Source organism: Eulemur rufifrons, chromosome 1 (genome assembly GCF_041146395.1).
Source record: "Eulemur rufifrons isolate Redbay chromosome 1, OSU_ERuf_1, whole genome shotgun sequence".
Lineage (NCBI taxonomy): Eukaryota > Metazoa > Chordata > Mammalia > Primates > Lemuridae > Eulemur > Eulemur rufifrons.
In genome coordinates, this window is record NC_090983.1 from 52,549,333 (window position 1) to 52,575,801 (window position 26,469).

The 26,469-nt window shown below is 45.9% G+C and overlaps 1 protein-coding gene across 1 annotated transcript; it reads left to right on the forward strand.

Moving 5' to 3' along the window:
- Positions 1-4,497: 4,497 nt before the first annotated feature.
- CHRNA1 (cholinergic receptor nicotinic alpha 1 subunit) lies at positions 4,498-20,124 on the forward strand. Its single transcript, XM_069470669.1, has 9 exons — positions 4,498-4,617; positions 10,262-10,407; positions 10,504-10,548; positions 12,131-12,240; positions 14,280-14,475; positions 14,961-15,198; positions 17,612-17,835; positions 18,963-19,202; positions 19,509-20,124. Exons 1-9 carry the CDS (start codon positions 4,575-4,577, stop codon positions 19,638-19,640), a joined length of 1,374 nt encoding a protein of 457 aa, XP_069326770.1. The 5' UTR covers positions 4,498-4,574; the 3' UTR covers positions 19,641-20,124.
- Positions 20,125-26,469: the final 6,345 nt, after the last annotated feature.

The window sequence follows — 26,469 nt, forward strand, 5'->3', positions numbered from 1 at the left end:
GCCAGGTTTTGTACGTGTCAAGGTCGCCAGCAGCCTCCATGGTGCTGAGCCCCAGGGTTGTGTCTGTGCTCATCCTGTGGTGCCCTCAGCAGCATCAAACACAGCGCTGCCCTCCCTGCTCCTTGTCCTTGGGCTTCTACAACGACCCCCTCTGGAGGATCTGCTCCTGCCTCATTGCCGCCCCCTCCTTAGTCTTTGCTGCATCCTCCTCTTGTCCCAGCTGTTCAATGTTAGTCCTCATCTCTTCTCTGACTCTACTCTTTCCTTTGACCTTATCCAGACGTGGCTTTAAACACCATCTGCCCTAGACTAGATCTCCTAAACTCCTGACTCCTAAATCCAACTGCCTGCTCACATTTCCAACAGACATCTCAAACTCATGCCATCCGTCACAGAACTCCTCACTTCCCCCTTTAAACCTGCTCACCCACAGGCTTCCTTAATCCACTTACTTGTTGGCACCTAAATCCTTCCTAATGCACAAGCCAAAACCCTGCAAATCATCTTTAACGCCTTTTTCTTGCATCCCAGATCCAATCCTTCAGGAAATCCTGTTAGACCCCGCGTCAAAATCTATTTTCCAAATCCAATGACTTCTTACCACCTTCACTGCCACCACTATGGGCCAATCCACCACCGTTGGCCACGCGGACGACTGCAGCGGCTCCTAACTTGTCCCTCCACAGCCTCGAGTCCTCACGGCAGCCAGAATTGACCTTTGACAGCTTGTCTGATGACCGCAATCCGTGGCTCAAACGCTGCGGCAGCTCCTCATCTCACAGCAAAAGCCTACAAGGCGTGCTGTGTCCCCCTTCCCAGGGCTCCTCTCTGATGGCTCCTAGCTGCATCCCCATCACTCATCCTGCTCCAGCCTGCAGCTTCCTCCTTATGCCTGAGCACACCAGGACCGTTCCCCTTAGGGACTCCCTATTGCTGCTCACTCTGCCTGGAATGTCCTCTCACAGACATCTGCGCCTCTGTCCAAAGTCACATCCTCAGCGAAGCCCACCCTACCTATCAAGTTTAAAACTGCAATCCCCCTCCAGCTGTCCTGGTCCCTTTTAACCTGCTCTGTTTTTTTCTTTTTCCCATAGCATTATTTATCTGATAACATAGTAAACAATTTACCTAATACTAATTATATATACTTTTTATTGCCCTTCTCCTCCAATGAGAATACGCTTTTCCTGAGGAAGAGAAACTTTTGTCTGTTGGGTTTATTGATGTATCCCAAATGCCTAGAGCAGTGCTTGGCACACAGCAAAACCCAAAGAAAAAGACATTTGCATGAATGCATGAATGCATACATGGAAAGGATCTAAATAAATAGATGCAAACTCAACAGTTAACGATGAATATTTCTGGGTAGGATAACGGGTCATTTTGTTCATCTGTTTTCTAATTTTTCTATAATAAATTCAAATTACTTGATAATAAACTTTTTAATAAAAAAATAGGTTTATACCTGAGGTCAATCGCAGTTTTGGTAATTGTTTTCAGTCTACTGTTTCAATTGTTCCTCGATAGAAGAGATTTCGTGAGATGATGGAAATGTAGGGGAAGCACCCAGTAACATCATTGTGAAGACCCCTGCCAAGGCAGTGGGAGAAATTCTGTCTTGATTTGAGGACCCCCAGAAACTGATCCTGAAAGAAGTTTATTTGAGAGGTGGCAGAGTGGGGAAAGGAGACAGAGAAGGGAAGGAAGCTAACAAAGGGAAGGTTATTAAGCCATTTCCACCAAGGGCAATAGGGGCTCTGTCCCACTGAGGAGCTCTGAGGACAGGGTAAAGCATGCCTGGGAGTCATCCAGCCACGGGGTGAGGGAGCTGGGGCATTTATCCTCCCATACTGGGTGAAGCCTGTTTCTGGAGGCAGTAACATTTTTGCACTTCCAGCTTGTCCCGTGTGTTCCTATCATGGGTAGAGGGGCAGGAATCCTCAGGCAGAGTTGCAGGTGTTGGCAGTAAGCAGAAAGCCAAGGGAACCTGGGTGGGCACAGGCGGGTCTGTGACAGATTCCCTGAGTGACCTGATTTGGCTTTCTGGGAGAACTCCCTTGTCCGTTGCTGTCCGAGGTTCCTGGCCGTGCCCCCTGGGAGGTTCTTCCCTGACCATTAACCCCCACGGCCACATTGGAAGCAGGCAATGGGAGAGCGCCCACCGTAGGAGACAGTGATTTCGTAGCTGCTTTCTGCAGGTGCGCATCTGGGCACTCAAGGACTGTTCTAAGCCTTGAACAACTGAAGCTTTTGTTTTCTGGGTTCATGAACTCTGGCAATACCATTCCTTCAAATACTTAGTAAGCCTCTGAAATATTTGTTTCCAGTGATTTCCACATGCCAGTATGCACACAGAGGGTTCTTTTCTGGACACCTTTCTCAAGCATGATTTATTCCTTTGCATCCCAACCCCTATGCCTCTCTCCTTCAGCCTTCTCAAAGCCATCTGAAAAAAAATAGGCTTCGGTGTGAAGAAAGCAGGCTTACTCCAACCTTTGCTGTAGTGGTGAAATTATGTTCAATGAGAAGTCTTAACGGGCTTTGTTGCTCAAAGCCTTTTCTCCATGTTATCACTTGCTCTTTGGAATTCAAAGCAGAAGACTCCAGATTTCTGGACTCATTCTGTTCCTTTTTCATTTCTGCTCTTGAACCGCTAGATCTTGCCTAAGCTCAACTCTTCCATGTAGTGACTTGCTAAGCACAGCAAGCAAAACCCAACACGCTCTAACTCTGTGCTCATAAACCTCTTCTCCAAGAGCCTCAGGCTCAGTAGATGCTTTGCTCACCAAGAAACTGAGGAAAACAGTTTTATTAAATAATTTGCTACTATATATAACATGAATCTTCATCTTTTGAGCCTCCAGTATCAATTTTCTTGCTGCCTCTGCAATGCTATATATTTTAGAGCTTACTTTTAACCGTAGGACCCCACTGCAAGGGCCTACATTTTGCATTAATTATGGTGATACTAGCTGCTGTGCAAATAAACCCAAGAATTTGAATGGCTCAGCACAATATATGTTTTGTTCTCACTGAAATAGTGCTGCATGGTGACCGGGTTGGTGGGGGGCTCCCTCCACGCAGGCAGTCAAGGATCCAGATGTCAAAAGCAAGGCCACCTTCAGTATGAGGCTTCCAAGGTTGACGTCAGGGTCAAGTCCATTTCAGCCAGTCAGAGCACTAGAAGGGCATGAGTGGGCCCTGATAGGAGGTTTGTGAGTCTAAGAAAACTTCTCACCTGTCACTTGTCACCTGTCACTGGCTGGAGCTCAGTCACATGGCTCTGTTTAGACAGAAGGGGCTGGGCGGGGCGGGGGGGCTGTATTCCCCAACCAGGCAGCCACAGGGCTATGCTATGGAAGGCAGAGAACCAATTTTTTTCCACCAAAAGTTAACCAATCTCCCGCCATCTAAACAGAAAAATATAAGTAATGTGAGCTTGTAGCTCTCTGCTCTACACCCCAAGCCCCTTCTCTAATGACTGGGGGGATTTCTCTGGATGCTGACCTTGGCTTGAGAGGAGAGACCTTTCTCACCCAATCCGGTTGGGAAGGAGTCACAGAAGGAACAGGCAGGGTATCTCTAACTGCTTCCCTCTGTGAACCCACTTCAAACCCTGCAAAGCAGCTCGGTTTGGGTAAAAATACTCCGCAAACTGAGCAATTACAAACTGCTGTTTCTTAGGGTGTTTTTTAAACAAAGGAATTGAAAAGCGGAACCACCCCGCTCTTTGCTTCCCTGAGCGAGAGTAGGCAGAGGAACGATGGGAGGAAGCAGGAATGTGGCAAAACTGCTAGTGTGGTGGGACAGTTTCCCGGTAATTACTCTTCACTTGAATAGCAGCAGTACAGGGAGGTGAGCAATTTGCTCCAGCTAACAGCCCCCAGGCGATAGGTCCTGCCTAGCACACAGACAGGGGTTGGAACAGCCACCTGGGGGTGGGGGGAGTAAAGCCAGTTTTATGGAAGAAGCCATCTTTGTTAAAAACCAAACCCACTCAAACAAACACGGGGGAGTCTTTGCAGCAGATTCAACCAACCACGCTTGTCTGGGATTCATGCAGTCACAGAAGCCCCAGACCTAACGCTGAAGCAGAGGAAATGAATTTCCATGTTTGTAGAATGTGGACTTCTGTGGTTTAGCGTAAACAGCTGTCTGCTCAGACCAAATGACCCTAATCGAATCAACCCACAGAGATGAAGTTCTTGTTTACACAAGAGGGAGGGGGTGGCTCACCATTCAAAATAATTTCTTCCTTACTCTAAGTTTTTTCATTAAGACCTGACTCACGGTGCATTTAAAATGTAATGCAGTTCATACTCAACTTGCTGAGAGTACAGCAATTGTGTAAAGCGAGGCACATCTGTAATAGTGTCAGGCCCGCAGCGACTTCCTGGGCTCCAGGGCTGCGGGCAGCCCAGCTGTCACTGCAGCAAACAGGTGGTGTAAAACAATAGCTCCACTGAGCCGACTCACTTTCCAAACCCTCTAGTAGCGAAGCATCCAGCCAGAGAGTGCCAGGGAGCAGCACAGGCCACCACTCTGCCACCGGTCCACACCAGCACCCACAGCCCATGGAGCCCTGGCCTCTCCTCCTGCTCCTTGGCCTCTGCTCAGGTAAGTGCTGGGGTCAGGGTGGGGAGAGGGCTCTGTCTGAGGCTGAGGCACTAAAGGCCCCCAAACCAAAGTCTTGCTTCTTTGATGGGAACACAGAATGGCAAGGCCTCTGTCCGTTTCTTTCTGGTGTTGGCTCCATTGGGTTTTTAGATAAAGATTTTTAGTTTGTGTCAAAAGCTATAAGGTAGACATGCAGGTCTCTCCCTCCACCAGTGCCTGGCACCCAGCTCACCCAAATGAGCACCCAGCACCACTTGCAGAACCTGGCCCACCTGTAGACCACTGTAGCAGCCTGGGGCTGCTTTCCTGTTTGAACAACTACCGGGCCTTAGAGCTATGACTTATAATCACAAACAATATAGTTAACAAGTTCTTTTACTGCTCTAGGAGAATTCTAACAATGAAGGGGATTGATTGACAGCTACATGTGCTGGAGATAGAAACCTGTTAATAATTGTAACTAAACTCTCTCCATAGAGATAGAAATGTAACCTTTTTAAACTTCTGAAGTTAAAAAAAATTCCATATGAATGCATTCCGGTCCACTTTTTTTTTTTAAGGATGTTACTGTATGTAGGTTTGGGTTTGAATTGAAACTATAAAACCCACACAGCCCTTGACCTGCATTCTACTCTGGAATGTGTCACAACACAGCAGCCGAAACACTATCCTGAGTCCCAAACTTCCGGTAGAGGGAAACAGGAGAAGTTTGCTGATTGCTTCATATAAAAGTTTACTGGTGATATCATCCCAACTGAGAAACAAGGTGGCTGACATCCTGTGATTTCTCTTTTCTAATATTTCTCTGACAAACACAGGCCTTCTGGGCAAGAGGTAAAGAGCTTTATTATTAATTTTTTTCAAGAGCAGAGCTGAGGAAAATAGCCTAAACTCAGATAAATTATATCCTGTGGGATTTGGACTTGATCCAACCAAAGCTAGCCTGGTGTGTGTGTGCGTGTGTGTGTGTGTGTGTGTGTGTGTACAAACACCACACTCAATGAAAATTCTTAAATAATATGTTTCCATATAAAAATACTTAGGAGATCCCTTAAGACACCAAAGACCTCCAAAAAAATGCATGATTAGCTCTTAAAAGAATTATGTAATATGTATTTAGATCAAGCCTGGAGTTTGCTGGTATCCATTCCCACGGGTGGTTCATAGAAATTTAGAGCTAGACCCACAGTCCAACATCCTCAGTTTTTTATTATAAGGAAACTGAAGATGAAAGACATGAACTGATCCACCCAAGGGCACTTAGTTTATGAATTTTGGAATGTGATCACTTGGAGAGTCAGTTTGTTATATGCACAGTCAGAAAACACAGACCAAAATTGCCAAAGGTAGCAAGAGACACAGCATCAAATTAAGATACGAACTATCCACAGTGACTAGTAACTGTTCAAAATTTCCTTTTGCCTAACCCAGGGGCTGTTTCCTACATAAAAATATAAATTGAACCAGTCTGGTACAAGAAGAAAATTTGGAAATTGTGGTTGAGTTCCCCTACTAAGAATCAGTCCTTCGTGGGCAAACTTCTCATTTGTATCAGGGTCATTTTTCCCGTGTTAGCTTAACACTTAATAATGTCTGTTCTATTTATATAGCACTTTTCATTTCAACTTTTTCCTCTCTTCCACCTATGGAATCCCAAGAATTTCACTGCCACCTTTCTTATGGCATAGGACTTTCCAACTTGTTCACAGTTATTTATGTAAATGACAAATGCCAATCTCTACGAGGGTAGGAAGACACGATTCATGTCAGATTCACCTTTGAATATCTCAAAGCTCCTAAAACAATGCTTTGCATGCAGTAAATGCTCAAAAAATATTTGATGAATGAATATTACCACCAACTGAATAAAGATTATGAATATAATTTTGCTAAAAAGAGAGATTGGACATTATTGAATTGTTTATCTGCACATTTATTTATTTACACCCTACCTTTTTATAAAAAGTATTTACTGTGATTTGTTGACTGCATGAAGAACTGGTCCAACTCTCTAGACCATTTGGGAGCTGGGAAGGGAATCATAGGATTATGACTTCAAGTCCTGTAAATTTTCTGTCACTCTGCTCTGCTTTGGAGAGGAAAAAAGAAAAGAATATCAATGAAATCAATCTAAGAAATGCAGACTTCCTCAGAAACTGCTTATGGGAGGAACAAGGCACCTTGTTACCAGCTAGGGTGGGAGAGGAGGCGGTGACTGGCTGGAATGCTGGCCGTGCCTGCTTCCCCTGCTTCCCCTTCTCCTTAGTGGACCAGAGGGTTGGTCTGCATAATTTTCCTACTACATAATGCTGACCATCTGCTCTAGCCATTGATTTCTAGTATGTTCTTCCTGTCAAATTGGAATAATCAGTCACTTAGAAATAAGCAGCCCAGGGCAATGCCAAAGCAACAGCTTCAAACTCTGTGTCCCAGGCACTCAGTGATCTGTTCCCACCTCCAGCCCCCCCTGGAGTGGATGGGGCCTGGAAGAGACAAGGTGTGGAGGACAGAAGGATCGCTAGTCCCAGGGGCTCAATGGGGTGGCTGCAGAAACTGGGTCTTTGAACAATATTGTCCCTTGGAACATCCTCGAATGCAGATGTTTAGGGAGAGGCCATGTGAAAGCTCTGCACGGTTGGGCACCTTGGGTGCTCTTAGAAACTTTGGGGTTCAGAAAACTTGGGAAACTAGAAACATAGAGGTAGGCTGGCTCAGGGGTTCTCTACATAGGGTCCATCCATGAAGGTAACAATGAAGATATTTAAGCTACATTGAAAGCCCAAATATCCAAATGGAAATGATACATTTCCCTTTAGGGAGGAGGCAAAGTGCCTCTGCTTACAATCCCACCTCCAACTAGGTGGAGAGCCATGAATACATTACTTAGCTCTCTGTACCTCAATTCCCTCATCTGCGAAGTAGGAGTGAACACTTACCTCGTAGGATCATTGTAAGGATCCAATAATATAAACAGGGGGTTTAATAAAGCTCTATGAGATAATCAAAACATACACTTTGGGGGGATGAAAATGCATCGACTTACTGCATAACGTTACAATTTATACAGACCCAAAGTTCTGGGTGAAAAAGAGTGGTTGAGAAAATAGGCTTTGGATTTGAATCCTGGCTCCACCACTTACGAAATCTGGGCAAGTCACTTAAACTCTCTGAGCCTCAGTTTCCTCATCTGTAAAGTGGGGACAATAATAGTACCTACCTCACCCACTTGAGGATTGAAAGAGTAAGTATATACAAAGCACATAGAAGTGTGTCCAGCACATAAAAGGTTGGATGTGTTAGCTATTATTTTTATTCACTAATAAAAATAGAAAAAGTAATTACTTCTTTTCACAGGTACTTTGTTGACAAACTTTTCCAAATGTAGGACTCAAGGAGAAGAATAATAAAGAAAAATAATAATTTATCTTAGAGGTGATAAGTTAATACTACTGAGCAAAAAAGGAAAGCATCTCATTCATTCAATTTTCAAGTCTCCTCGGCCCAGGGAGAAGTCATGGTGGCTTCAGCAATAACCTGCGGAAAGGGGAGATCTGGTTACACGGATCAGGGCAAGGGATCGTGTGTCTGCTTCCTCTCCCAGCCCTGAACAGGCAGTCCTCAATCCATGCAAGGCTTCAGTTACAAAGATCCTTCATAAGGGCCTTGTTGGAATTTGGAACTCATTTTCTCATAGGAACAGTGTACATGCAGTTGTGAGGGTTCTCAGACAGTCCACAATGCACTCTTAATATTAAGAGAGAGTGCAGGAGCACAGCACAGAATGACAGGGTTCTAATCCGAGCTTTGCCCTTACCAGCCGCATGACCTTGGGCAACTCATCTAGCCTCCGAATCTCAGGTGAGAATGTCTACCCGCCTGCTTCATCCAAGGCTGGCGAGGATCACATAACATATCTGACAGCAAACGGCTGTGGGCTCCGAGAGTACTAGATGATATCACTCTCTATCCCGAAGGGAAATGTAGATAAACACTCATGTTCCAAATAGAAGTCCCAAACCCAGGTCAACAAAGTACAGCACAGAGACTTTGGTCTATTTTAACAACTCAGCTGGGACATGTATCCACCAGCAGTGGTTTTTTAATCATGGTAAAACACTCATTACATAAAATTTTATCTCTCCTCCAAGTACCTACCTGGTTTCCGACTCTATAGATTTACATATTCTGGATTTTTTTTTTTTAAGAGAGTCTTATTCTGTCACCCTGGTATGCAGTGGCATCATCAGAGCTCCCTGCAACCTCAAACTCCTGGGCTCCAGCTATCCTCTTGCCTCAGCCTCCGAAGTAGCTGGGACTACAAGCACGTGCCACTACACCTCGCTAATTTTTCTATTTTTAGTAGAGACGGGGTCTCACTCTTGCTCAGGCTGGTCTCGAACTCCTGACCTCAAGCGATCCTCCTGCCTTGGCCTCCCAGAGTGCTAGGATTACAGGCATGAGCCACCGCGCCCGGCCTCTGTTCTGGATATTTTACATGAATGAAATCATCCAGGATGTGCCCCTTTGTGTCTGGCTTTTTTCACTCAGCATAATGCATTTAAGGTTCACACATGTTATATCATGTATCAGTGTGTCATTCCTTTTTATGGCTGAACTGCACGGCTGTATCACAGTTTGCTCATCCATTTATCTGTTGATAGACACTTGAGTTGTTTTCATCTTTCCACTATTGTAAAGAATGCTGTATTCTTTGGGGTATATACCCAGGAGTGGAATTGCCGGATCATGTAGTAACTCTGTTTAACTTGTTAAGAAAATGCCATTTTAGGCCGGGCGCGGTGGCTCACGCCTGTAATCCTAGCACTCTGGGAGGCCGAGGCGCGCGGATCGCTCAAGGTCAGGAGTTCGAGACCAGCCTGAGCAAGAGCGAGACCCTGTCTCTACTAAAAATAGAAAGAAATTATATGGACAACTAAAAATATATATATAGAAAAATTAGCCGGGCATAGTGGCGCATGCCTGTAGTCCCAGCTACTCGGGAGGCTGAGGCAGGAGGATCGCTTGAGCCCAGGAGTTTGAGGTTGCTGTGAGCTAGGCTGACGCCACGGCACTCACTCTAGCCTGGGCAACAAAGTGAGACTCTGTCTCAAAAAAAAAAAAAAGAAAAGAAAATGCCATTTTATATTCCCACCAGCAACAAAGTTTCAGTTTCTCTACACCACCAATCCTAGTTTTTTTCCACTTTGTTAACTATGGCCTTTCTAGTGGATGTGAGCCAGCATCTAGTTTTGGCTGTTCATGAGATCTGAGGCCAGCCAGTCCAAGATTTCATAACAGCACGACAAGGCTCGGAAATACTGAGATTGGCTTTTCTGTGGACATTTGCGTGTGTGTGTGTGTGTGTGTGTGTACCTGCCAAACTTGATTAAGCCTGGGGCTATATTAAGGAATGTCACCTGTCCAGAGGACAAGTGTGACAATCTGGCACACTGTTGCCTGGTAAGGGACCACACCAGCAACTGTGCTTGGAAAGGAACGTAAGGCAACCGTAGCTGCACTTGGGAGCCCTTCCACAAGGGGCCTGCGTGCCCTCCATTAGCTAGTTAGGCCCTAATTCCTCACGTTCGTGTGCATGGAGCTGGGGAGCAGAATCTGACAGTGTGTGTGTCATTTGCCGTCTCAGCTGGCCTCGTCCTGGGCTCCGAACATGAGACCCGTCTGGTGGCAAAGCTATTTAAAGACTACAGCAGCGTGGTGCGGCCAGTGGAAGACCACCGCCAGGTCGTGGAGGTCACCGTGGGCCTGCAGCTGATACAGCTCATCAACGTGGTGAGACAAGAGCGCTCAGCCCCCCACCCCTGCACCCCAGGGCCTCCTCCCCTTGGCTCCCCCAGCCCCTAAAGATGGGGCCTTATCTTTTTCCAGGATGAAGTAAATCAGATTGTGACAACAAATGTTCGTCTGAAACAGGTAATTCAGCTAGATAATTGCATTTTAGTCATTTTTATTCACCCTGAAATTAACCTGGGCCCATGGGAAATCAATTTGGGTTGCAGGGGTATACACCCAAATGCTGAAATTAAGTATTTTGGGATGGTGGGAGAATGGATCCTGTTTGGGTTTTGTTTATATGTTTTTACTTTGGCCTTTTCTGGCCTTTTAGTTTGCTAGGGCTGCCGTAACAAAGTACTACAAACTGAGTGACTTAAACAACAGAAAGTTATTATCCTATAGCTCTGGAAACTAGAAGTCCAAAGTCAAGGAGTTGGCAGGGTTGGTTCCTTCTAAGGGACATGAGGGAAGGTTCTGTCCCAGGCCTCTCTCCTCAGCTTGTAGGTGACTATCTTCACATATACATGGTTCTCCCTGTGTATGTGTGGGATATACATATATATGTAAATATGTTTAAATTTCCCCTTTTTATAAGGACACCAGTCATATCGGATGAGGGTCTACCTTAATGACCTCATTTTAACTTTTTTTTTGAGACAGAGTCTCACTCTGTTGCCCAGGCTAGAGTGAGTGCAGTGGCGTCAGCCTAGCTCACAGCAACCTCAAACTCCTGGGCTCAAGTGATCCTCCTGCCTCAGCCTCCCGGGTATCTGGGACTACAGGCATGTGCCACCATGCCCAGCTAATTTTTTCTATTTTTAGTAGAGATGGGGTCTCATTCTTGCTCAGGCTGGTCTCAAACTACTAAGCTCAAGGGATCTTCCCGCCTTGGCCTCCTAGAGTGCTAGGATTACAGGTGTAAACCACTGCGCCTGGCCTCTCAGTTTAATTTACCTCTGTAAAGAACCTATCTCCAAACAAGGTCACTTTCTGAAGTACCGTGGATTAGGACTTCAGTATGAATTTTAGGGGACACAATTCAACCCATTGACATTGTGTTATTCAGCTTTGCTGCACTGGACCTATACAGGTTGAGTACCTTCTATCTGAAATGCTGGGGACCAGAAGTATTTTGGATTTCCAGCTTTGTCAGATTTTGGAATATTTGCATATACTTACCAGTTGAGCATACCTAATCTGAAAATCTGAAATCCTCCAATGAGCATTTCCTTTGAGTGTCATGTTGGTGCTCAAAGGGATTCTGGAGCATTTTAGATTTCAGATTTTGGATACCCAACCGTTTATAATGTAAGAAAACATATAATACTATTTAAAAACAGTGATGCCTACTTGAGGAAAATGTTCACACTAGGGTCATTCTCCTTTCCTAGGGGCAGACAGTGTGACATCATGGATCTGCCACCTCCCAGCTGCATGACTTGGGGGTGCCTTTGCTTCCTCATCTGGAAAATGGGGCCAATAATCGCTCTGACCTCATAGGATTGGGAGGGCTAAATGAATTATTAATAATATAGTTAAAGGGCTTGGAACAGTGCCTGCATACAGTCAGCGCTATATGTTTGCTGTTCTTGTTTACTAAAATGAAAGCTGAATTCTGAATCAAACTTTTCTTACCCAAGCACAATTTCTGTCAATATCTGAATTGTCATGCCCCTCAGGGCTCTGGATAACCCTAGATTTTAAATGTCTTTGTTTCTAGCAATGGGTGGATTACAACCTAAAATGGAATCCAGATGATTACGGTGGTGTTAAAAAAATTCACATTCCCTCGGAAAAGATCTGGCGCCCAGACATTGTTCTCTATAACAAGTAAGCAAAACGGACAGGGAAGGGACGGGGAGCTCTTGGGGCAGGGGGCCAAGTGCCCTAGTGGAAGGGCTGCGCGCCGGAGTGCTTCTCACCACTGCTAACGTCAAATAAGCCTTAAAAACCAAGAGCCAAGTCAACAGACTAGGGGTGCCATATGGTGTCCCATGTCATGATGAGAAATGACTATCAGAGCCAAATTGAATCTGGACTGAGGGTGGAGGACAATTAACCCCCAAGAGCTCCTGAAGGGCATGCAGCAACCATACCACCCAAATGTCATCTGTCTGCGTTCCCTGGAATCAAATGTCCTCCCTACCAAATAGGTCTGAACCTCCCGGGGTTGCTATTCATCACATCCTGAACGCCACCCCGACACCAAGCGCTGCTGACAGCCAGGGACACCTACATTACCCATCCACTGGGCCCCGAGACAGACTGCATGTTGTGAAATTAGAATGTGATTCAAGACACTCTGGTTTAATGACACTTTCATTATCATACGCCCTTCATTTGTCAGGGAATGTTCCTTTCAAAGAGCATGGTTCCCAGGCAGGAGCATTTGACACCGGCTGGGAAGATTTATGGTCTGACTTCATACAACATGTGTCAGGGGTCGAACAAGCTGTGTGTCCTAGCAGACTTAAGGGAGGTGACAGGGGTAGGGAATGAAAATGGCCCTTTAAGATGGCCCCTCCTCAATCAATCAGCCTTGATTTTCTATCACATATTGTCCATTCAAACTTGAGCCAAATTATCCAATCATTTGTGTAACCTTTTTGGACAAATGGACTGATGAAGCAGACCACCTTATGTTCAGTTTCTCTTGCAGCAGGAATCTGAGGGAAGCAACTATGACCCTCTGGTCCTCTTGACACACACTCAGGAACACCCTGATGGAGAGAACCCTGTCCCACCTGCTTGCAGGGACGGACTCTGACCGACCTATGGGAAGGTCCAGTGCCACATAGTTTTCTGATAAAACGCCCCCACTTCAGGCCCAAAGAAAAATCAATGGGAAGAAAACCTCTTGATTTATGACATGAGGGACCAACACATGACATTAAGTCCCTGAAACCCCACTGAGGCCAGCCCCACCCCACCCCACGCATCCAACATCTATTCTCATGCCCTGCTCTCCGCCAAGTCCCTGGACACAGGCTGTTTATGAGAGTAAGCTGCCCACCAAATAGGGCCTGCACAAGTGGCTTATTATTTTGGAGTACCTCCCATGGTGTTTTTTTTAAATAAGAAATTATCATCAACATCTGAAAATGGAGAAATATCATATTAAAATCTGGATTTTCTAAAACTCTCTAGAAAAATCCAACATTTAAAAACCTGGAAATTTTTGAGTTAAAATAACAAATCTAGATTTCCAACTTCTGAGGAAGAATCCAAATACCTGGCAACACTGGGCCTTCACTCCCACGTGGACACCACGGGCGACCTGCCTGGTGGTGCCTTCCTGAGAGGAGGGGGCTCTCTGTTCAGCACCGTCCTCACCCGCCCGGCCCTGGCGGCATCTGAGTTTGTGACCCACCTCACTGAGTTCTAAACAGTTCTTGAAAAGATAGACTCCTCCCCTAGCCTGCTCGTCACAGTAATGAGCCACTGCAGGTCCTTTAATTTAAAATTCCTGGTTTTTTTCCCAATTAACTCTCAAAGTCTATCAAGGAGTGGAAAGATGGAGATTAACATCACAAATATTACCGAGGACTAGAAAAAAAAATCTGGGATGCAGTGGACCCGTGTTACCTATTATTTCTTTAAAACTGTAGGTTCTCACATTCTTCCCAGCTATTCTGGTCTGGGGCTTATTTAGACAGTATGCAGGAATCTGCATTTTTAAAAAGGAACCCAGTAATTCTTATTATCAAATTTGGGAAACGTTGCAATAGATAAAAAGTGACACTGCCCAAAAGAAAGCTTCTATAATTAGTGCCTGAATAATTAACAGCTGTCTCCTGGTAACATCCCCAAGCAGAATGGAAGGCTCGTCTGTCACTTGGATCCATTTTCCTCTTTTATCCCAACTGTAGTGCAGACGGTGACTTCGCCATTGTCAAGTTCACCAAAGTGCTCCTGGACTACACTGGCCACATCACGTGGACACCTCCGGCCATCTTTAAAAGCTACTGTGAGATCATTGTCACCCACTTTCCCTTTGATGAACAGAACTGCAGCATGAAGCTGGGCACCTGGACCTACGATGGCTCTGTGGTGGCCATCAACCCGGTACGTGGTGACTGCATGGGATGAGGTTGGTTTCAGGAAAAGTGTGATTCAGATCTCCAACTCAGCCTGGATAAGCACAGGCTCTCAGCACCAGTTACAACTTGGGACGCATCTGGCTGGATGGCCCTGATTGGTTGGGAGGGTTCTTGACGTGCTGCACTTGACAATTAACTGGGAGCTTCAGTGGATTCCCTATGCCCAGAATTCTGATTTAATCAGCCTAGGGTGGGACGAGGGCACCAACATGTTTTAAAGCCCCCTGGTGACTTCCATGTGTAGCCAAAATGGAGAATACCAATAGTCCAAACCCCCTTATGTTACAGGAAAGGAACCTAAGACCCCAAAGCAGTAGTGGCCCAGGGTCGTCCCTCTGGGTATGTGACCCACAGAGCTGCAGCCTGAGGCCTTGTCACTGCTGATTGTGAAACCCCACCCCTCCTCGGGGTGATGTGGCTGGGATCTCCAAACCTCATTTCACTTCGCAGGAAAGCGACAAGCCAGACCTGAGCAACTTCATGGAGAGCGGGGAGTGGGTGATCAAGGAGTCCCGTGGCTGGAAGCACTGGGTGTTCTACTCCTGCTGCCCAAACACCCCCTACCTGGACATCACCTACCACTTCGTCATGCAGCGCCTGCCGCTCTACTTCATCGTCAACGTCATCATCCCCTGCCTGCTCTTCTCCTTCTTAACCGGCCTGGTGTTCTACCTGCCCACAGACTCAGGTGGGTGCGGTTGCCATGACTGCCGCTGCTGGCCCTGATGGCTCTCGCGCTGCTATTTTGGGGAAAGCCAGAAATAATCATGTGCTAACAAACAGGCAGAGACCAAATCATCATCACCGGGAGGATGGATTTACTGAGCGGCCATGTGCAGCAGGGAAAGTCACTGTGGGTGGAGCTCACAGCTGGGGCAGACACCCAGAGTGGGCAGAGAGCTGAACATGACCCTAAAGATGCACATCCACGGCTCAATCTAGTTAAACTGAATTAACCACCCACACCTATTTGCTGAATACCAGCTGTGTGCCCAGAAATGTCCTGGCTAAGGTGTGTGATCACAGGCGCTTCTCATGCCCCTGTGAAGTCACTTTCTATGTACTGACTAATCCAGGTCTTGCTCCTTTACCGATTGTTTGTCACTTGAAAATATGAAATAGCTCTTGCATGTCTGTTTTCCAGACCACACCTCCCAAGGGGCCATTCTTTCTCACATATCAGCCTAGACAACTCACTTCCTACTGAGTAATCACATCTGTGACATAATTTCATCAAATACCAACAATCTACCAAGAAGGGGAAAAGGGTACTCATATGCCTGCCAGCAAGTCACTACTCATAAACAATTTTTGGTACAGACAGTCCTGAAATGTACACTAGGTAGCAATTTTATCACAATGATTTTTTTAAAACCCACAAAAGCTGAAATCCAACTTGCCAACAAGGAAAAAAAGGTTATTCATTCACTCATTCAACAAATATTTGTTGAACAACTGTTAGTGCAGGCAGACAGTAGAGAATTAGACAGGAAGTGCCTCGCCCCACAGAATGCGTGTTCTAGTGAATGTACTTGTTTTTAAACAAATGATCACAAACACAAATCTTTTTTCAACTTTCTAATCAAATGGAACTTCGTAAAGTGAATAGAGGCAACACTGTCAGGGTATTATGGAATCTAATTAGAGTGTCTACAAATATTAAAGGATTGATGCTTGAAAAGCATTTAGGACAATGACCATGCTTGATTAGTGTTAGCTATTATTATTATTATAATTAATACAGAAATCTTATGTGACTTGATAAATATTTTGTATTTATAATTCTATCTTCTTTTTCACTTTTGAAGGCTTTCCTACACACCAGGTAGAATTAACAATTTCTTGTTTGCATCTACTCTGTATCCTGTACATACTTCTGTGCTAGTATCTGGAAGGATCCAGTATGGGCAGAGCTCTGTACTAGAAAGCAGGGCAACACAAGAGTTTCCCAGAACACCAACAGGAAGACCAGTCCAAGGAAAGTCCCTTCCAAAGCTTCTCTACCGTGTCAGTCCCTACAAAAATACCCCAGTGCTGTCCAGCCCCAACCTCCCTGCCACCATGCTTGCCCAGCCAAGACTTCTGAGATTACAGGGCCAGGGGAATCCCTGCTTCCTTAAAATGAAAAACAAAACAAAACAAGACATAGGTGAGAAGATGAACTTCCCCTTAGATAAAAGTGAGAAAGTGAGTGGTATGAAATCATTGTTATCAGAAGATCTCAGGTTGCCATGGAGAAGTCCTTGGCCATTCAGATTTTGCCTTTTTCTTGGTTTGGGTCTTGCAGCTTGCTCTCATAATGAGAAAAATGTACGTGCACTTCTGGGCTGCCCATCTATCTGCTGGGTAACAAGTAGACCAGGCTGTGGTTCAGTTTTATGAGGTTTGATACTGCTGCAGAAGAAAAAACCACCACCCACATCCAACTTGCCAGCCCAGAACTCCTCTCGATTCCTTAGGTTCCACCAAAAAATGGAATTCTGGCCATGAGAATTCTGCCCACTGGGCAGCCTCTAAAGAAAATGCTTGCCACTTGCAGTAGAGTGAAGGTGCAGAGATCATCGTATAGGAAATTTTGCAGAAAAGAATTTCCTTAGAATAATGCTCGAGAATATGCCAGTCACGTCTCTCACCCTTGGGTTTTGGTTGTGAATTCGTTTGCCCTGGATGCCATAACAAAATACCACAGACTGGGTGGCTTGAACAACAGAAATTTATTGTCTCATGGTTCTGGAGACTAGAAGTCAAAGAGCAAGATGCTGGCAGGGTTGGTTTCTTCAGAGGCCTCACTCTTTGATTTGTAGATGGCAGTCTTGTCCCTGTGTCCTCACATGGTCTTCCCTCTGTGTATCTGTCTGCACCCGAATGGCCTCTTCTTAGAAGGACACCAGTCATACTGGATTGGCCCTCCCCCCACCACAGCCTATATGACCTCATTTTAACTTAATTACCTCTGTGAAGGCCCTGTCTCCAAACACAGTCACATTCCGAGGCCCTGGAGCTTAGGCCTTGAACATATAAATGGACAGGGGTGGTGGGGGGAGGGAGGCACAATCAGCCTATCATAGGTGGGTTGTTGTGTTTCCTTTTTGTCTCTCTAGGGGAGAAGATGACTCTGAGCATCTCTGTCTTGCTGTCTTTGACTGTGTTCCTTCTGGTCATCGTGGAGCTGATCCCTTCCACCTCCAGTGCTGTGCCCCTGATTGGGAAATACATGCTGTTCACCATGGTGTTTGTCATTGCGTCCATCATCATCACCGTCATCGTCATCAACACGCACCACCGCTCACCCAGCACCCATGTCATGCCTGAGTGGGTGCGGAAGGTGAGTGGGCGTGGCCCCTGTGGGCTTCACACAGGGGACAGCTACAGGTCTCCCCTTCGAGGTTGCCAGTGGGTTTCTAGCTAACACTTGCGGGTATTTAGGAACTGAAAGTCCTCTCTGGGCTTTTGGGGACTTTTGGAAGGAACTTTCTTTGGCCTTATTCTAGGGATAAATAACTCATATAGCCTTCCCAGAAAGAGAAGAAAAACAGAATTAACAAAACTCACTTCAAATTCAAGCTTAAAGAATGTCTTTGATTAGAAAAGATGAATAAATTTCTTTTTATTCAAATGCTATGAAATTCTCAAGATTTGTTTGTATGTCTTCCAATTTGTGAACAGACTTGCTTATTTTTTGCTGGTAAAATCATCTGTTGAGAATAGAATTAGGGCTACAGATGGGAGGGGCTAGATAAGGAAGGGTCAAAAAGTGAGTTTTAGTGAGAAACTTGGTATCAAATATTTACGTTATTGAATTTAAAAATGCAACATTTCCAATATGTCCTTTTTTAAAAAAATAAAACTTCACAGAGTCACTAAAGTCCAGGATCTTTCGTGCAGAATGCAAAATATTTGTCAGGAATTGACAGAGAAACTACCACTTACAATGTACTCTTTCTGGAGGAGATTAAGACTCCCTGTTGCTATAAAGACTGTTAGATGACTCCTGGCAAAACCTATGCTTCAGTTTCTTCAAGAACAGAAAACAGAAGAAAACACTCTGTTTTGTGAGACCGGAAGCTTATGTATCTGAGGCGGAGAGGCCCCTCCTTTAACCGTAAGAGCCTAAAGACACGTCGCTTGGGCATTTCCGGTGCCTGGAGGGGTCCTGAAGCTTAACCGCTATTGGCGTCTGCTGAGGTCGATGGCTGCGCAAATGCTCCCTCTAGTGGCGAACCTCTCACATTACAGAATCATCACTTAACCACAGTAATTTGACATGCCCCAGGGTACATATGAAGGAATCTTTGAGAAAATCTTGTATAGCCCTTTTATTTTAAGGACAAGGAAGCTGAGGCCCAGAGAAGCTGAATGACTTGTCCAAGGTCACGTTGCTAATTCAAAGACAGTTTGGTGCTTGCCCTGTTGACTGATAATTCTCATTTGTGGATTTCTTTTTTATGTTAGGTTTTTATCGACACTATTCCAAATATTATGTTTTTCTCCACAATGAAAAGACCATCCAGAGAAAAGCAAGACAAAAAGATTTTTACAGAAGACATTGACATTTCCGACATTTCTGGGAAGCCAGGGCCTCCGCCCATGGGCTTCCACTCTCCGCTGATCAAACACCCGGAGGTGAAAAGTGCCATTGAGGGCGTCAAATACATCGCAGAGACCATGAAGTCAGACCAGGAGTCCAACAACGTAAGCTTCGCGGCTTGTAATCTGCACCTCTGGGTTTAAATGATCAAATGCATGAGTGCAGCCGGATGGGTTTGGCCTGACGGGTAGGTTGGCATTCCAGAGATAAAATGTACCTTGGTGACCAACTTTAGGCCACTTTTTAAGTCATCGTGAATAATCTATTCAGAAATAAAGATCATAATGCCAGCCAAGGATATTGAGGGCTTTGAGATCTACAAATTGAAGGGCCCACAGATGGTGCAAAGGATGAACACTGGGAGTCCAGTAACCACCTTACGGAAATTCTAACACTCTCTTCTCTCCCAGGCGGCTGAGGAGTGGAAGTACGTTGCGATGGTGATGGACCACATTCTTCTTGGGGTCTTCATGCTCGTCTGCATCATCGGAACCCTAGCTGTGTTTGCAGGCCGGCTCATTGAGTTAAATCAGCAAGGATAAGCAGAAGCTGAGTCGAGCCCAGCTCTGCCCCAGGACCTGCCAGGGCAGAGAAGGCAGGAAAGAGGGGAAGATTTTGTTAACTTTGATACACTCTCACTTATCAAACATGTAATTTTCTGTACTTATTACTAATGATAAGATTTATGTTTACGTAAGGTTATGGCCATGAAGTGTTTTCACATTGTTTCTCCCTTCAACCCTGCTGTGTCTCTCTGGAGTGAACTCTTCAGTAAATGAAACTGCATTGCTAAGAAATGGTGTCTGCCCAAGATAACCAAGGTTTTCTGTTGCATTGTCATTGCTGCTGTATTTATTTTTCCTAACCACTAGACCACCAGGAAGTTGCTGTTGTTTTGTTTAATCAGAGTGTATCCTTTGCTTAAGAGCCAGTTTGTACCTACTGGGAAACCAGTCCCCATGAAAAGATAAAGCATTTGATTTAGAGAGAGAGGAATAGCCACCAAAATGCAAGCTGCATCAAAAACCCATGTTTCAAGTAGATTTCTAGAACTGGGAGGTGAGGGTGCCATCTAACATGGCATCTAGGTTTGATTTTCAAGGTCTGAAGGAAAACAGGTTCAAACAGTATCGAGTGTAAGGGCCAGGCCCTATAGGAATTGTCTCACATGATATGGTTTTTATTTCATCCTCGTTTCTTTCATAACATCCCTATGATGTTTCTATTTTACCAATGAGAAAACTGAATTTCAGAGAGGTTAAGTTCTTTGCTCAAACTAGAAGTAGAAGAACTCAGATTTGAATCTAGACCCTGAGATTGCAAAGCAATTCTGAGCTAAGCCAGGTCATCTGCTCACTTGCTCTCCTGGCCACTCCTGGCTCAATCAAGGCCATTCTGTAACTCTGGTCAGTATTTCTGAGAGCTTCAGTCTTAGCACCAACCAGCTTTCTGCCTTCCCATTTAAACTTTCTGCCTTTCCCCCTTAGTCTTTATTCCAATCATGTTCAGGATTCAAGTTCTGCAAATGAAACCAGAAATTTATGCACACATGATCACCATTTCTACAATTCTGAAGAAGTAGGAGAGAAAATGAGTTCTTTTCTCCATAGTAAACTTTAATCCACAACATAGTTTACCCAAGAACTAGAAACTGTGCAGCTCTGGGCTCAGTTAATGGCCCTCTAAGCACCACAACCCATCTGTGTTTGTCAGGGTTCTCCAGAGAGATAGAACCAACAAGATATGTACATATGTAGATAGAGGGGATTTATTAGGGGAATCGGCTCATGCACATATGGAGGCTGAGAAGTCCTATGACAGACCATCTGCAAGCCGGAGACCCTGGGATGCCAGTAAGTGTGGTTCAGTCCAAGTCCAAAAGCCTCAAAACCAGAAAAGCCAATGGTGTAACTCTCAGTCTGAGACTGAAAGCCTGAGAACCTGGGGTGCCATGGGTCTAAGTCCTGGAGCCTAAAGGACACAGAGACTGGAGTTCTAATGTCCAAGGCAAGGAGGAGAAGGGTTTCCCAGATGCAGAAAGAGAAACAAGAATTTGCTTTTCCTCTGCCTTTTTGTATTCTATGCGGGACCCCCAACCAAATGGATGGTGCCTGCCCACATTGAGGATGGATCTTGCCCACTCAGTCCACCGACTGGCATGTCGGTCTCCTCTAGAAATACCCAGGAATGATGTGTTACCAGTTCTCTAGGTCTTCCTTAATCTAGTCAAGTTGACACCTAAAATTAACCATCACAAAGTCTACCCCTTGTCAACTGACACCCATACATGTTTCCTTAAGCATACTTCATCTTGAAATAAAGACAAAACGAGGTAATGGTTCCACCTAACATAATCCAGCTATCCTGCGTGCGGCCAAAAAGACACTAATCCCTTCCCCCAGAAAAGGAGGGAAAGTCCTTGGGTGGTGTTTGCTCTTTTCCCGATATCCAATAATTTAAACACTATGATGTAAAATTAACAATACTTAAAAACTGATATAAAGTTGACATATCTTATGTAAGAGAAAGGAATGAAAACAAAGATATTTGCTTGCTATACGTATATATACACACAAACATATGCTTAACAAAGTAGGGAGGAAATATTTATGATGATTACAGTTCTTATTTTTGCAACTGGTCATGTGGTTGTAGCTGGCATTTACAACTATTTATACCTCCTTCTACGACCCATTCTGTGTTCCCTTTGCCTTCAGCAAGGACCTCAGCTGGTCGTGGTTCTTTACCTTGTGGGGTGGCCCAAACTTTCATTCCTGAGGGGTCTGGGCCATTTGTAGTCCTGCCTGGAATGGGTTGTTGCGGTTTCCCATTGACCTTAATTACAGGGCAGGGTAATACTAAGAGACACATAAGGGGTCTCCTGTATTCCAGACATACTCGTCCTTCCCTCCACTGTGGAGGAGTAGCCCAATTTCCCATTGGTGGTATATGGGAGCATCACCCCAGCCAACACCACAGCTCCCTTCTTAGTCTGTCAATGCAAGACATGAGGATCCCAAAGTGACCAGATGGCAGTCTTAACTTCCAGTTCCATGGAATCATTACTGTGTCTCCTGGTGGAAGAATTTGTCCCTCTGGAACTAACAACCCTAGGCCAGTAGAGCATAAAGCGGGAGCAGGAAGCAAAAATTTTGCTAGTGGGTCACCAGGGGTGATGGTGAGTGGTGCCACTTCCTTTTCCACCCCTTGGTTCCTGGACCCGTGAGTCCTGGCTATGGGACAAACAGCACCATATATTGGATGCTGCAGTGTTCAGAGCACATACAGCCTTCTGGAGAACCATGAAAATACTTGCAAAGTATTGTCATTTAACTGGCACTACAATTGCAACGAAGGCCTCCCACTATTTTATCAAGCCAGCTGCTTCAGGATGGCGGGGAGGATGGTGAGACCAGTGAAGTTCCTGAGCATGAGCCCACCGCTGCACTTCTTTGGCTGTGAAGTGAGTTTCTTGGTCAGAAGCAACTCTGTGTGGGACACCATGACAGTGGATAAGGCATTCTGTGAGTCTGCAGATGGTAGTTTTGGCAGAAGCAGTGCACGTAGGGAAGACAAATCCATATCCTGTGTCTATTCCAGTGTCAGTATTCCAGTATTCAGTGTCTATTCAAGTAAGGAGAAAATGCTGCCCCTTCTGTGATAGAAGAGGCCCGATGTAATCAACCTGCCACCAGATAGCTGGCTGCTCTCCCTGGGGAATGGTGCAGTAACAGGGGCTCAGTGTTGGTCCCTGCTGCTGGCAGAGTGGGCACTCAGCTGTGGCTGTAGCCAGCTCAGCCTTGGTGAGTGGAAGTCCATGCTGCTGAGCCTGGGCATACCCTCCATCCCTGCCACCATGGCCACTTTGTTCAGGAGCCCATTGGACCAGGACAGGGGTGGCTGGAGAAAGAGGCTGACTAGTATCCACAGAATGGTCATCCTATCCACCTGATTATTAAAGTCCTCCTCTGCTGAGGTCACTATGGTGAGCATTCACATGGGCCACAAATATCTGCACATCCTTTGCCCACTTGAGAAGTCTGTCCACATACCTCTTCCCCAGACTTCTTTGTCACTAATTTTCCAATCATGTTCCTTCCAAGTCTCTGACCATCTAGCCAAACCATTGGCTACAGCCCATGAATTGGTATATAATTGCACATCTGGCCATTCTCCTTCCATGCAAAGCGCACGACCAGGTGCACTGCCCAAAGTTCTGCCCACTGGGCAGACTTGCCTTCACCACACAGTCCTTCAGGAATGTCCCAGAAAGGGGCTGTAGTGCCGGAGCTGTCCACTTTCAGGCGGTGCCTCCGTATCGTGTGGAAACATCACTAACTCTGGCCCTAGACTCCTCTTCCTCTGTCAACTGCTCACTGTGTACTCCCGTGAGGCCATGGTGCAGGCTGGGAGAGTGAGGCAGGATAGCAGGAGTAGGAAACATGGATATATGTGAGTAGGTTTTAAACGAGAAATCCACTCCAGTACTCCAATCGCCCTTGGCCTTTGAATCCCTTCCTCTGCATTAAACCGAGGGAGACCAGGCATCCCCAGCTCGCTCACAGTGGGCCACCCTTTTATCCATGTTTCAGTCAGTCAAACAAACAAACAAACAATTAGCACATTTCCTAACTCCCCAAGCTGCAGCATTAAATGCAGAATCTCTGCTTAGTGAGCCCTTACCAACAAATTTGGCCTGGTCCAACTTTATATTCCTTCTGCCATTATCCTATACCCTTAATGTACCTTCTTACACGTGCTCCCCCGATTCCTGCTTGTATAAATTAGAAAACTCAAGTAGCTCTTTTGGAGTGTAGCACGTCTCCTCACAGGTCATACCTTGTACCTCTCACCTTTTAGGGACTTGCTGAGATTTACTTGAACCTAGTTATAGGTCCAGAAGCAAAGAGGGCTGGTGGGGGTGGGTCTGGAGGAGAAGCACCATTGTCTGTCTTAGCAACCGCCTCAGCTGAGGCCGTCACCATTCCTTAGGCGATGCACAGCTAGTCCCCTTGGACAGAGGTGGAAAGGCTGAAACCACTGTGGGTGACACTGTTGCTGCTGCTGCCACTGGGCGTGGGGCGGCCATGTCTGCTGGCACACAAGCCTCCTCAGAAGTTAGGAGCTCACTGTCTCCAGCCTCATCAACTCACAGGATCCCATCCTTTCCCACCAGTGCCCTCACGTTAACAGTAGCCACCCTGCAAGGCTGAGAGTTCAATTTTTGTTATAATTCAGCCAATAGCATGAAGAAGCCTTCTGTTTGATTTTCATATGCCTAAGCTCTGTGCCTACAGGGGAGAAGGTTCTGGCTCAAGGCACACTTAAGGGTCTAAGGAGATTTTTGTGGAGCTGGAGCCAAATCCCTGAGCTCATCCTTTTCTTTCGTTTCTTTGTCCAGCGACATCAGAAGCAACCTGCCAATGTCATTATATTCCTTGGTTTTCCACAAATGTTAGAGAGTATCACATACAGAATTACCAAGTTTCTGGACTCTTATAAGTGTTTGATGCAGATATTTTGCATATCTCTATAAACAGTTCACACCATGGACTATCAGTGTTCTTTGTGCCATGAGAAGTAGAGTCTTTAGCATTTTTAGGTCTAATCAGATTAGAGAGCCAATTCCAGAAACCCCAAAATTAATTAAGAAATCTCATCCTTAAAATTCTGTTCCTCTAGAACCACTCCTGGTACCAAAATCTGTATTAGTCAGGGTTCTCCAGAGAGACAGAACCAATAGGATAGAGATATAGACATATGGGAAGGGATTTATTAGTGGGGTTGGCTCACATGATAACAGAGGCTGAGAAGTCTCACAACAGACCATCTGCAAGCTGGAAACCCTGGAATGCCAGTCGCATGGCTCAACCTGAGTCTGAAAGCCTCAGAAGCAGATGGTGTAGCTCTCAGACCAAGGCCGAGGGCCTGAGAACCTGGGGGCCGCTGGTGTAAGTCCTGGAGTATGAAGGCTGGGGAGCCTGGAGTTCTGATATTCAAGAGCAGGGGAAGAAGTGTCCCAGCTTTAGGGAAGAGAGAGGGAGGAAATCTCCTTACCTCTGCCTTTTTTGTTTTATCCAGGCCCCTAGCCAGCTGGATGCCCTCACTGAGGGTGTATCTTCCCCACTCAGTCCACAGACTCATGCACTAACCTCCTTCAGGCAGAGAGCACTGCGGCAGGGGCTGCCTGTGTGGGTGTGTGTCTTCATGGTGGGATGCGGGGCATCCGGGGGGACGCTGAAGATCTCTCCCTCTAGGGCAGTGCACAGGGTGGGAAACAAGGGAGATCCTTGGGTGCCATGCATGAACAAAAATAAAATCCTAAGCCCCCCAACCAACTGAACAGACCCCCCCTTTTGGCAAAGGCGACCCCAGAGAAACCTTAAAACTGAGTTCCCAATCATGACGGGATGGGAGGTCAGACACACCCTCGTTATACCCCCTCCCTTGCTAACTGCCATTAGGCTTTCTTCCCTAAGGGCTAAAAGGAACCAGCCCTTTGGAAAGACTTGCTCCCCTGCTGATTTCAATCAACTGCCTAATGCTGCTCCTCCCTTTTGTGTTTTCAGCACAACAGACCAGCATTCCTTCCTGATAAGGGACCACTGACCACGGAGTGGTTCTAACTAGACTACAGAGTATGAGCAGAAAGGGTTTTCATGACCTCTGCTTACCTTTTGACCTCAGAGGGACAAAAACTCCACCCTCAGACCATGCTAACACTGCCATTTTTTGTACAGGTGACCTATGAAGGGGCCTGAAACTCAATTGCACATGCGCATGTTTCTCCTTTCATAAATATTCATCCTCCTCCTATAGCTTGTTAAATATGTATATTCAGCCTCCCTGTTCAGCATAAATTCCTGTTCCCTCCCTCGAAGTATGTGCTCTTGGCTATTGCCTGAGGCTATTGCTTCCTGGCCTGTCATAAAGGCCACCCTGCAGGCTGCAACCTTTTACGAGAAATAAAGCTCTCCTTTCCAAATTTATGAACCAAATTTATGTGTCAGTTGACACATGTCAAGGAACTTGGGCATTACCTGGAAGCAGTGAGAAGCCACCTGAGGGCATAAGCAAAGACAGGCCCAGACCACGCTGATGCCGCATGAGGGATGAGTGGGAGGGTGGGCTGCAAGGAGGTCCCATCATCAAGGACTCTCATGCACCAACCAGGTGGGAGCCAGTGAGAGCTGAACTGAGGCAGAAACAGAGCATGTGGCGAGGAGGGGATGGGTTTGGTAGATGTACAGGAGGAGGCTTAGGAGAACCTGAATTAGATGCTGGACAGAGAAGTAGGAGCAGGCACTGGTGATGCCCAGGTGGTTCCTGTTAGGTGATCCAGGGTGTGACCCTCTGCAAAGTCAGGTCAGG